Source organism: Ahaetulla prasina, chromosome 1 (assembly GCF_028640845.1).
Source record: "Ahaetulla prasina isolate Xishuangbanna chromosome 1, ASM2864084v1, whole genome shotgun sequence".
Lineage (NCBI taxonomy): Eukaryota > Metazoa > Chordata > Lepidosauria > Squamata > Colubridae > Ahaetulla > Ahaetulla prasina.
In genome coordinates, this window is record NC_080539.1 from 95,044,212 (window position 1) to 95,057,000 (window position 12,789).

At 38.1% G+C, this 12,789-nt stretch overlaps 1 protein-coding gene across 11 annotated transcripts in view; it reads left to right on the forward strand.

Moving 5' to 3' along the window:
• The window catches only part of IPCEF1 (interaction protein for cytohesin exchange factors 1), a 49,893-nt gene extending 37,213 nt beyond the window's left edge, over window positions 1–12,680 (forward strand). For all 11 annotated transcript variants that reach the window (XM_058169151.1, XM_058169128.1, XM_058169167.1 and 8 more), the window contains 4 exons: window positions 246–337; window positions 4,114–4,498; window positions 10,833–11,023; window positions 11,553–12,680. In XM_058169151.1, the coding sequence (XP_058025134.1) occupies window positions 246–337; window positions 4,114–4,498; window positions 10,833–11,023; window positions 11,553–11,747 (863 nt within the window). In that variant the 3' untranslated portion in view covers window positions 11,748–12,680. The remainder of the gene's footprint in view (window positions 1–245; window positions 338–4,113; window positions 4,499–10,832; window positions 11,024–11,552) is intronic.
• Window positions 12,681–12,789: the final 109 nt, after the last annotated feature.

The window sequence follows — 12,789 nt, forward strand, 5'->3', positions numbered from 1 at the left end:
TCTATTCTTCTCTACTCTACTCTACTCTACTCTACTCTACTCTACTCTATTCTGAAAGTGGGTAGGAAAAACAAGATGTTGCTCATCAGGAAAGTAGTTAGCATTCAAAATTCCCTTTCTGAATGATAGGGTCAGAAATCAATATGTTCTGCTTTCAATTAAAGTGATCATGAAAATATGTTTTATTTTACAGGGCATTAAATAGAATGTCTTCCACATTTTTAATGGTTGCAATCTTGTTTCAGAATGCTATAGTGAAAGTGAGCATGAAGATCCAGAAATAAATGCAGAGACACCACCCCCTCCATATTCAGATCAGTTGCTGCTGTCTGATTTGGTATGAATTATAGTAATTAACTTACTTCCATTTGCTTAATGGCTTGTCCAAATGTCACCCTACACAGTTTAGAAGATAGCTTCCAAGAGAGGCAATCTGTAGAAAAAGTTGTGAATTGTTTATTCTGTTTAAAATCAGTCATGTGACAAAAGAAATGTTAAGCAAATCCCTAGGGTTTTTGTTTCTTTTAAAGAATCCTTTATTTTAAACATTTTATACGACCAGTCATGTAATCCTCTCCAGGCAGTTTATAATTTCAGAATGCATAAAAAATTCAAGATGATGGCCAGGATGGTATAATCAAAGCACTATACATACAAAGGTGGACTTTTGATCAAACATCAAGGGCTGCCCTGTTGTCTTAAAAAGAAAAAACCTTGCACAGTGGGATGCTAGGAATTGAGTGTAAAAGTTTGAAGGATCATCACACAAGCACACCATGGTCCTCTTGCCTTACAACAGTTTGATTTATTTATTAAAGAATTAAAAGGTTTTTAAAAAAATGCACATCATGGATTTTATGGACTGCAATGTCCCGGGTCTTAATGGTTTACCTTCTCTCTTATCCAGTCCAGAATACCATCGCCCCCCAACTGAATTCCCTTTCACAAAGCTGTTGATTTTGCTTTGCTTTCCCCCTCTCCAATAATAAGGACCGTTGTGGTTGTTTTTCTGTTGTGCTTGAGTGTCCCTGCTTCTGCTGATCTTCTCTTGAGCTGATCCATGGAGGAGTATTTAAGAGCACCATTAGCAAGGGTAGCTCTCTTTTTCTCTTCTCCTTTCACCATGTTTTCTTTCCTTGGGGGAGAAAAAAAAAGCACAACCAAGTAGACACATTAGGAACTGGAATATGATGCAGCCCATCCCTCAGAGCATCAGGAAAGAAACATAAAAAAATGGCATCTTCATTTGAAGAGGAGATTAGAGATGATGGGAGTTAGGAAGGAGGCTAGAGGAAACGTTGTTGTTGTTGTTAGTTGTGAAGTCATGTCTGACCCATCGCGACCCAATGGACAACGTTCCTCCAGGCCTTCCTGTCCTCTACCATCCTCTGGAATCCATTTAAAGTCATGCCTACTGCTTCAGTGACTCCATCCAGCCACCTCGTTCTCTGTCGTCCCCTTCTTCTTTTGCCCTCAATCTTTCCCAGCATTAGGCTCTTCTCCAGTGAGTCCTTCTTTCTCATTAGGTGGCCAAAGTATTTCAGTTTCATCTTCAGGATCTGGCCTTCAAAAGAGTAGTCAGAGTTGATCTCCTCTAGGACTGACTTGTTTGTTCGCCTTGTTTGTTCAAGAGACTCGCAGGAATCTTCTCCAGCACCAGAGTTCAAAGGCCTCAATTCTTTGGCGCTCAGCCTTTCTTATGGTCCAACCTTCACAGCCATACACTGCAACTGGGAAAACCATACCCTTGACTATACACACTTTTGTTGGCAGGGTGATGTCTCTGCTTTTTAGTACACTGTCTATTCTCCAGCTCTCAAGGGAATACAGTAAGATATTTGGGTTGTACTTCTTCTAGAAGCCAATCGGCATCTATAGTGAGTTTCTCAACCTCAGCAATTTTAAGTTGTTTGGACCTCAAGGCCCAGAATTCCCCAGCAAGTATGTTAACTGGGAAATTCTGGGAGTTGAGGTCCATGGATGTTAAAATTGCTAAAGTTGAGAAATACTGGGATATGTGATAGAACAAAGAGGCTCCATGGAAAGAATATTTTAGCCAGCATTAGTACCAAAAGAACCACAGTCAGACAAACTTCTCATTCTTGATATAGAATAGAATAGAATAGAATAGAATAGAATAGAATAGCATCTTCTGGACTATGCACCTGATTATTCTAGTTCCAGTGAGAGAGAAATGTTGTTTGAAACCTCTATGGTTCCTTTTTAAAAATAAACATAATGTATCTGAGACAGACTCTATGAAAGCTTTGAGGATTAAAATGATTTGAGCTGCCTCAGTGTTTTTCCCGAATAATGGTTCCACGTAATTCAGACAGCCCAGATTCTAGCTGTTATCCCCAAACCATGACTTTGAAATATTCACCAATGAAGTATTTTACATATAATTAATGGCCTTTTGCTGGGGGAATGGAGAGATGCCTGGCTCATACAGGTTTTAGCCTTGTCAAGTTTGCAAATATCAAATAAGGAATTATGATATTAGAACAGAGGGCCATGCAAGTCACAATATGTTCTCCTAATAGTTTCCTGCTGTTTTAGTAAGATAAGATAATCCTTTCCAACTGCCTCCAACTCAGTTCAATTCAGTGGTGAAGAACAGGTGCATATGCATGCCCACACGCATAGACATGCACCCACACACGTGTGTGCACACATACATATATGCACATTGCCTATGCAAGTCCGTGGTAGAAAAAAAATAAATTCAATTAAACACATATTTCTATTTTATGGTGAAAAAAGGTCTGTAATTCTGAAAACCTTCTTACCAGAGGAAGAGGCTACTGTTGCCTGTTTTTGTCTTTTATCCTGCTGCTTTCCTGTACTATTCTAAGAGGTCCTCCAACCTTCAAAACAGATGGCAAAAATGGACAGGTGGTCCTCGACTTATGACCACAATTGAGCCCAACATTTATGTTAGGTTAAGTGAGACGTTTGTTAAGAGGGTTTTGCCCATTTTGAGACTTTCCTTGCCACAGTTTTTAAGAGAATCACTGAAATAGTTAAATCAGTAACACGGTTGCTGAGTAAATCTGGCTTCCCCATTGACTTTGCTTGTCAGAAGGTCACAAGAGGTGATCATGTGACACCCCCCCCAGGACACCACAACTGTCATAAATATGAGCCAGTTGCCAAGCATCTGAATTTTGATCAGATGACCGCAGGGATTCTGTAACGGTCATAAGTGTGGAAAAGACATTTTTTTTCAATCCTGTTCTAACTTCAAACAGCCAATAAACGAACTATTGTAAGTCGAGGACTACCTGTACCCATAAGAAAATGATCTTGCCCTTGAGAAGAGCACTTCCTGTGGAAACTCTGGGTCTAAACCTAAAAATGCTTTCTAAAAATGACGGCTCAACAACAACAGCATAAAGAATGGTGGCTAACCAATTCTTAAGTAGGCCCCAAACTTAACAAGGGGCATATTGTAGGAAATGAATGTCTTTCTGGGTCAAAGTACTTAGAGTCATGCCACACATGTACATGAGGCTGGATATTTTTGTCCATTTTTTTAGGAATGGGGTATTATTTTTCTTTGTTTTTTTTTAAATTTACATTTATATCCTGCCCTTCTCCGAAGACTCAGGGCGGCTTACACTATGTTAGCAATAGTCTTCATCCTATTTGTATATTTATATACAAAGTCAACTTATTGCCCCCAACAATCTGGGTCCTCATTTTACCTACCTTATAAAGGATGGAAGGCTGAGTCAACCTTGGGCCTGGTGGGACTAGAACCTGCAGTAATTGCAAGCAGCTGTGTTAATAACAGACTGTCTTAACAGTCTGAGCCACAAGAGGCTCAGGCTTAGGCCACATTTTTAAAATGTGTTAAGCCTAGCTCAGGATTAATATTGTAGTTTTCATCTGTCTTCTGCCTCAGAATTGCTGCAAGGGATGGTTAGCCTAGCTGAGACCCACAGGCTACAGTTGTCTCCAGAAATACTAGAAGTATGAAATGAGAGTAGTCCTAAATTCCAGACATTTAGCTACCCAAGCAGCTGTATGAAAGCGAAATTATTGATTATTGGCAATAACAATAATACAACCCTTTCTCTTTTATTGATTTTTATTTGTTCTGGAAAACAGGCCCAACAAGAGCTTTCCTCAGCGTCACATCCTTTAAATGAACTACCGCAGTCCTTATCTTCCCCAGAAAGTAGTACAATGAAATCCCCAGGCTCCTCTTCTTCCTCATTGTGCAACCTATTGCATTCAGAGAGACAGTCATGGTTGGACTTAATTAACAGCTCTTCCGGTCAAGAAGAAGTGGACAATCAACCTCCAGCTGCCTCTGGTGACTCTGCAGACACTGATTGCCGGTTGACAGACTGTAATGAAAGAGTGGAGAGCGGTACCAGCAGATCCAAGGAAAACAGTCCAATTACAGTGAATGAAGACAAATCTTCGTTAGGCAAGGCCAACGATAACTTAGCTGTACCTGGAAAAATAGCATCAGCAACTCTAAGTAAAGGTGAGAAAAACAAAAAAGCAACCCTATACATTATTCTAGTATCTCCTCCACTTTTGCTTTTAATCCATCTTTTAAATCAAAGTTGTCTTACGAAAGTAAAAGATTGTGTGAAAACACAATACACTTAGTCCTTGCTTAACAACCGGTCACTCAGTGATGTTTGAAATTATGATGGATATGCCCCTTCCCACCCCGCAAGGTACTTACAATCCAGTTCTGGAGTTCCAAAGATGCCCTCCACCTTAGTCATGTGGGTGGCACTTGGCAATTGGCCCATATTGCCATTTGCCACGTCTCACGGTTATATGAGCCTGCAGGATCCCTGATGGTGCAGTCATTAGAATGTAGTATTGCAGGCAAACTTGGCCCACAGTCTGGGGTTTGATCCTGATGGGGCTTAACTCTTGAGATTGATTCAGTCTTCCATCCTTCTGAGTTTGGAGGACCTAGAGAGATGGGGGCAATATTTTAAACTGCCCAGAGATTGCTGTAAACAGTGGTGGAATTCAATTTTTTTTACTACCGGTTCTGTGGGCATGGCTTGGTGGGTGTAGTGTGGCTTGGTGGGTGTGGCAGGGGAAGGATACTGCAAAATCTCCATTCCCACCCCACTCCAGGGGAAGGATACTGCAAAATCTCCATTTCCACCCCACCCTACGGAAGGATACTGCAAAATACCCATTCCCTTCCTACTCCTGGGGGAAGAATATTTCAAAATCTTCATTCCCATCCCACTCTGGGTCCAGCCAGATGTGGTATTTGCCAGTTCTCTGAACTACTCAAAATTTCCGCTACCAGTTCTCCAGAACTGGTCAGAACCTGCTGAATGTAAAGCTCCATGGGTGGTATATAAGTGCTATCACTATTACATGATCATGATATTCAGCAATTTTTGCTGGTTTCTGATTTTCTGGTTTCTGGCCAAAGAACTGCCCATTGAAAAAATGGTTTTTTTTTAACAACCACGCATTTACTTAATGACCACCAGTAAAAAGAGCATAAAATTGAGTATGGTCACATAGTGACTTGCTTAACAAGGTCCCACAACCTATATAATTTCAGGCTCAATTGCAGCTGTAAGTTGAGGACTACCAGCAAAGAGCTAGCAAATAAAAAAGAAAGCATTGGTAAGAATCAGAAATACTTATGCAGGTAGGAAGACAAGATAGATACTGAAATAAAAATAAAAATTTCCAAGAATGCACATTATTTTGCTTGATGGAAAGTGTTGTTCAAAGCTTCCCAGGAGGTGATTTAATATCTGAGTCATTGTAGCTGAATTTTTTTTTCTCTGGTTGGAAGCAGGCAGGCACCCTATAAAATTGTCTGAACTTTAATGAAATGGAGTCCAATACTCTTGTACTTTAAAAATCCAGGTAGCTGTATTGTTTTTCCAATCATTTTGAAAAATAGCCTTCACATATATTACAATTCAGCTGAGATCCAAATCCTTTGGCTTCTGAGTTAAGAAAAGAGTGTACCTATTATCTGGAAAGAAAGTGCTCTCCTTGAAATTTGAGGACCTGGCTTTTATTCAGGCCTGAAGCTAAACTGGAATAGATCTTGATTACTCACTTTTTCCAAGACATCTGTAGTTGGATATACTTAAGATATACTTAAAAGAAGCAATGATCAAGGGCCACTTCACTTTCATTTCAGACCAAGATAAAGTACTAAAATTGCTTTGGTTGCTCAGACTGGCTGTCTTAAATGGAGGAGAGATGGGAAGAAAACTATTGTTTGTGTGTAATCCTTTTTCTATATTAATACAACTCGCTAGGCGGGGGTGAAATCCTGTCATCAGGAACCTGTCAGCAGGTTCTGACAGGTTCTGGAGAACCGGTAGTGGAAATTTTGAATAGTTCAGAGAACCAGCAAATACCACCTCTGGCTGGCCCCAGAATGGGGTGGGAATGGAGATTTTGCAATATCCTTCCCCCTGGAGTGGGGTGAGAATGGAGATTTTGCAGTATCCTTCCCCTGCCATGCCCACCAAGCCACACCATGGCTACCAAGCCACCCCACAGAACCGGTAGTAAAAAAAATTGGATTTCACCACTGTCCCTAGGGATGGTATATATTGGAATTTTCAGTGTGTGTGTGTGTGTGTTTCTTTTTCTATTTAGAATAATCACATATTCCTCCTGTCTATATAAATAAACTGGATTGTGTCAATCCAGATGCTGCTTCTGCCACACAGCTGCATTTCTACTATCAGTTTAACAATTCTTAACAACATGCCAAATTTGTTGAAATTCCTATAGCAATATATTTTCTATACATACTACATTCTTGATTTAAAAATAACTTGGTTTAGCAGACTTCAAATATAACAGGCAAACTTTCCCTCTGGACGTCAAGTCAAAATGATGAATAATTGCAGCATAGATGGTTTACATCAATCAGGGATTTAATGGTCATTCATGATGAATGTACCCTTTCTGCCTTCTGAATTGTCTGTTTAAACTGAGGGTTTACTGTATATTTATTTATTTATTTATTTATTTTGTCACAACAATATATGTAAGTATCATACAAAAAGATTATATAGTATATAAATATATATATGAGTAAATATTAGGAGGTATAAGCATATATATATATATATATATAGGAAGAAGAAAAGAAAAACAATAGGACATGAACGGTAGGCACGTTTGTGCGCTTATGCACGCCCCTTATGGTCCTCTTAGGTATGGGATGAGGTCAATAGTAGAAAGTTTTTGGTTAAAGCTTTTAGGATTATGGGAAGAGACCACAGAGTCAGGTAAAGTATTCCAAGCACTGATGATTCTGTTACAGAAGTCATATTTTCTGCAATCTAGATTAAAGCGGTTAACATTAATCTATTGGTTGCTCTTGTATTATTGCAATTAAAGCTGAAGTAGTCTTTAACAGGAAGGACATTACAATAGATGTTTCTATGAGTTAAACTTAGGTCTTGTTGAAGGCGACGGAGTTCCAAGTTTTCTAAGCCTAGGATTTCAAGTCTGGTGGGATAAGGTATTTTGTTGTTTTCAGAGGAATGGAGAACTCTTCTTGTAAAATATTTCTGAACACGCTAAATTGTATTGATGTCAGAGATGTGGTGAGGGTTCCAGACAGGTGAGCTATATTCTAGAATTGGTTTAGCAAATGTTTTATATGCTCTGGTTAGTAGTGTAGTGTTTTGGGAAAAGAAGCTACGCAAGATTAGGTTTACAACTCTTAGAGCCTTTTTTTTTTTAACATGAGATAACAGAATCCTGATAGATCTTTGTTCTGTTCGCAAGCTTTAAGTAGTTTCTTACAGAATAGAATTATTTGCATGTTGTCTTCTGAAAGTAAAAAGTGTGAAATTATTTTAGAAGCCTTTCAAGAAGCAGGAAACCAAATACTGGTGTCACAGGAGTTTCACACACTATTGAATGCCCATTTTTAAACTTAAAATTCAAATGTCTGTATGTATTAAAACACATGCTTTTTGTTTTTTAAATTAAATACATGTATTTAATTAAAATACACGTGTTTAATCAATACATGCCAACATTTATGTGGCCTCTATTATTTCTTTCTGAGGAAAAAAATACTGGATAAATGACTAAAGAAAAAGAGGGCAAATCAGCCTGCCATGACTGAGTAGCTATCTTTATTAAAAGAAGGAAACAATAACAAAGCAGTAACACAAGGTAAAAAATAGCCAGAATTCCCAGTTGTACCTTGTTTGACTGTAAAACTATAAACAAGGATTGGCACATGTATCTTCAATCCAGAGTTTCGCTTCTAATCCGCTCTCACAGGGAGGGCCTCTTTGGGTGCCGTCGGCCAACCAATGTCGGCTGGTGGTCCCCAGGGGAAGAGCGTTCTCTGTGGGGGCTCCGGCCTTGTGGAACGATCTGCCGGTGGGACTCCGACTTCTCCCTGATCTTCGGACCTTTAAGCGCGAGCTCAAGACCTTCTTTTTTCACCAAGTGGGCTGGCCTGATTGATTTTAATACTGTGGGGTTTTAGTGGGCTTTTAACAGGGGTTTTATTCTATCTTGTAATTTTCTTACTTAATATTTTTAACATACAGCGATCAAATTAGATTTTTAAACTGGATATTGTATTTTAAAATTTTTTGGATTATTGGTGTTTTATTTGTTGTACACCGCCCTGAGTCTTTGGAGAAGGGCGGTATAAAAATTTGAAAAATAAATAAATAAATAAATAAATAATCTAAAAAATAGGTAGACAGAAGCAACAACTAGTTACTGTCATTTTTCTTACATCTGATGGGAGTCTCATAGGCTTGGTTTTATCAGGAGGCTATAAAAACCAATAATAACAAAGAGGAAATTACAGAAAATGAAACAGCTACAACAGAATGGGCCTTATTTATGTTGTATTCATCCATGATAGCAACAACACCCTCTTTTCAGAGATATTTATAGACCCTTTGCAGATAATTGTTATAGGCAAGTCAGGTCCAATGCATTTTATGTCCAATCATTTTTCTCTGTATTTTATTGCTGCATTAGAAGATATCTATACTTGGTAGGGAATGGTTTTAATTCTAACACTTGATTTTCAGAAATTAATGGACACAAACGAGATAGACAGAAGCTTCTAGGTAGCAGAAGGATGGGAGTAGTGTTTCTAGGGGAGACCTGAAAGCAGTGTTTCAATATCTCAGGGGTTGCCACAAAGAAGAGGGAGTTGGGCTGTTCTCCAAAGCACCTGCGGGTAGAACAAGAAGCAATGGGTGGAAACTGATCAAGGAAAGAAGCAACTTAGAATTAAAGAGAAATTTCTTGACAGTTAGAACAATTAATCAGTGGAACAACTTGCTTGTGAATGTTCCAATACAGGAATTTTTTAAGACGTTGGATAACCATTTGTCTGAAGTGGTGTAGGGTTTCCTGCCTAAGTAGAGGGTTGGACTACAAGACCTCCAAGGTCCCTTCTAATTCTGTTATTCTAAATATATCTAGAATTTAAGGATGGCTCTTCTATCCAAGTGGCATATCATCCTGGTCTTTCATTTGAAAAAAACAACAACCCATAATTGTGGCCAAAAGATTCTCCTAGTGATAAGGGCACTTACTGAGGCCTAAAGGAAAATGGGAATAAATTAAATTGATCCAAAGTCATCCAATGTCTAAAAGTCACTAGAAATGCTCAATCCTGCTTAAAAGCATGTTGGAGTAATGTTGTTCTAATACTTTTGCACATTGTAAGTGGAGAATTGGCTGCTTGAAGAAAGGCATTCCAAAGTGCAGAGATCAGAGTCACCTTGATTTCACTAGATTTTGGTGGGATCTTTATAAGAATTCCAGATGAAAAATAAGGCTTTAATATACCAACGTCATCTATTCCCTTTTGGAGGATTCTAGAGATCTTTGAAAGAAATTAAGATGATTGATTATATCAGAGTATAAGACATAAAAAAACCTTAATATATTTCAAATAAAGACAGTGGGCCATATAGGTTCCACAGATAGATTCCTCAGTTCTTTAAACTGCGAATTTTAGACAGCTGTTCAGTAAAAGTTGAAATTACTTCATGCAGAGAAATTCTACGGTTTTTTCTATCTAGTCTCATTCAAGCTGTGAAGATAAAATTTGCCAGACTGGCACTTGCTTAATTAACTATAGCTTACATTGGATTTTTCCTACAACAAAGTGAGTCACATTTAATGAGGTGATCAGTCAGAACGAAACAGTAAAATAGCATATTGGCTCTTAGTCTATAGAGATTCTCAGTCATCCAGGTCATATTGGCTATTGTAACAGGCTATTCTGCTAGAGGCATTTTCTTCAGCATTGGGCTAAAGTAGTAACCTAAATTTAGCCTTTATCCAAGGGCAGTTATGGCAAGTTTATACTTGCACAAGTCTATAAAATATATGAAATACACATATTAAGGAGCATTTAATTATAATTTTTTGAGATGCACCACTATATTATAACATTACTGTTAAAAATAAAAATAAAATAATAGACCCGATACAATCATATGCCCAGTTATACTGCTAGGTGGAGGAAATTTTCCCTATAAAGGTCCAGACATTTCAATCATAAGTTGCTGGAACAGAGACATCAATCATTAATGCGTCATTTCTGATATGTGTACATTTTGGCTATTGCACCTGAAATCTTGAGTCCTGTTCTTAATATTCTTCATACAGTATGTCCGCAGACCAACCCATAGATGAGAATGTCAAAATAGTTTATATGTTACTGTCTCCCCCTAATTTTCTCTAGGCCACCAGAAATAGCCTTCTCCCATTCGCCGAACATGCGTTACTTAAAAAAAAAAAATCTATCTCACCTGCACTCTATCACAGAATTGTCTCTTTTATCTCCCATGCAGATCGTACCAAATGTTCTGTGGATGAAATGGAGAAACTGTACAAGTCTTTAGAGCAAGCAAGTTTATCTCCCATTGGGGATCGGCGACCTTCTACTAAGAAAGAGTTGAGAAAGTCCTTTATCAAAAGGAGCAAGAACCCTTCTGTAAATGAGAAACTTCATAAAATCCGAGCTCTGAATAGTACCTTAAAGGTAAAGGTTGATGGAGGAGAGGTGTCCTAGGGGTTTTGGAGAGACTTTTGGGTGTATTCATATGAGCAGCTTGATCAGACTAGTGAAAACAGCGATGGTTGCATTCACCTGGTGGTCTGCAAGTAGTTAATTTTAGTTCTGATTAGTGACTGTGTGTGCGCGTGTATGATTGTAGCTTAGCTTTTTGTATAAATTCAGTTACTTAGTTCCTTTGTAATGCAGTCTATTATTTATATAATGCAAATATAACTATTACAACCAGTAGGATATTTAGCAACTGTTAAAAACATTTTTCTCTATTGTGAAATGATTACTTTTTTAAAAACAAGGGACTTATTAGTAATTATGAGAAATAGGTTTGGGGTTTTTTTGAAAAAAAAAAGGAGTGGGAAGACCAGAACACTTAACATTTAAGAGGCAGGGTTTTTTAGTTTTCTGAATGTTGGGCATGTATACAAGAAGACTTGGATCATTTATCTGTCCCAATATCTGCTTCTAGTAATTTGGTTTTTTTTCTTGTGTTGACTAGTGCAAAGAACATGACTTGGCCATGATAAACCAGCTGCTGGAGGATCATAAGCTAACAGCAACAAAGTATAGAGAGTGGAAGAATACAAACTCAATTTTGATTCAAGATATCTATCAGCCACCAGACACTATGTCTACAACTGAAGGAGACAACACGGAATCAGAAATGACCCCACAGTCATCTTTTGTTGGATGAATAGTATTCACTGGAAATACTATCTGAGGACAGTTAACTTTCCATCACTGATCTCTTCAGTCATTCAGTTTGAACTGCCATATCTTCAGGTTTTGCTTCCATAGGTACTGGTACTTTCTGCACTGGAACAGAGCAGCCCTCTGTTGCTTGTTAACCAACAAGCAAAATAAGCACATGCTTAGGGTACCAAGGAAGGGGGGCACCATAGAGGTTTTCCCCCTAGCGATCGTGTCTTTAATTCTTTCACTCAGCTTAGAGTTTTCAGCACTTACTAAATCTTAATGTCTTGCCAGTTAAGCAATGGAAAAGTTGAAGACAGTATTATTAGAGTATTGTTATTTTTGGGTTTAGAGCATCAATTGACCTTAATCTGGCCCTGGAACACAGAGACCACTGTCTGGAACATGACTTCCCCTTTCCATAGTCAACAAAGATAGGAAAAATCTCCTCTAATGATCACATTATGATACAACTCTTGTTACAGTTCTAAGTTTTATCTGGTGGATGAGAATTGGGATTATCTTTTGTAAAATAGCCAACTTTACAATAAGAATAATATTTTAGGAAACATGTTTCTCAGTTTTCTGAATGTAGGGTACATACACAAGACGACTTGGGCCATTTTAAATTTGGTTGAGAGAGAAGCAGAACACTTCACTTTGGGGAAAAAACTACCAGGGTAAGAATTATACAAACTGCATTATTTTGCCACAGCTTGTCAATGTTTTAATTGTTTCTGCTGATGGACGTTTTTTAGTCACAAAAGAAATAAATAAAAGAAGGTTGGTGTTTGTATTCTATATAGCCTTCTCATGATCTATTCAAAGGACACAGTTGCAGCCATAATAGCTTCAAGTTTATGAAGAAAAAATACATTTATCATGTCTGCGAAGTTGTATTTGAACTGGTTTTTATGAGCAAATAAATTCATTGGGCAAAACATATGTGTCCGTCTTTCCTCGATGTTTTATGGAGTGTAAACCTAACAGTAAATGAAAACAAATACAAAACACAGACATAAAAGCTTTGCCTCTGCTTTTTG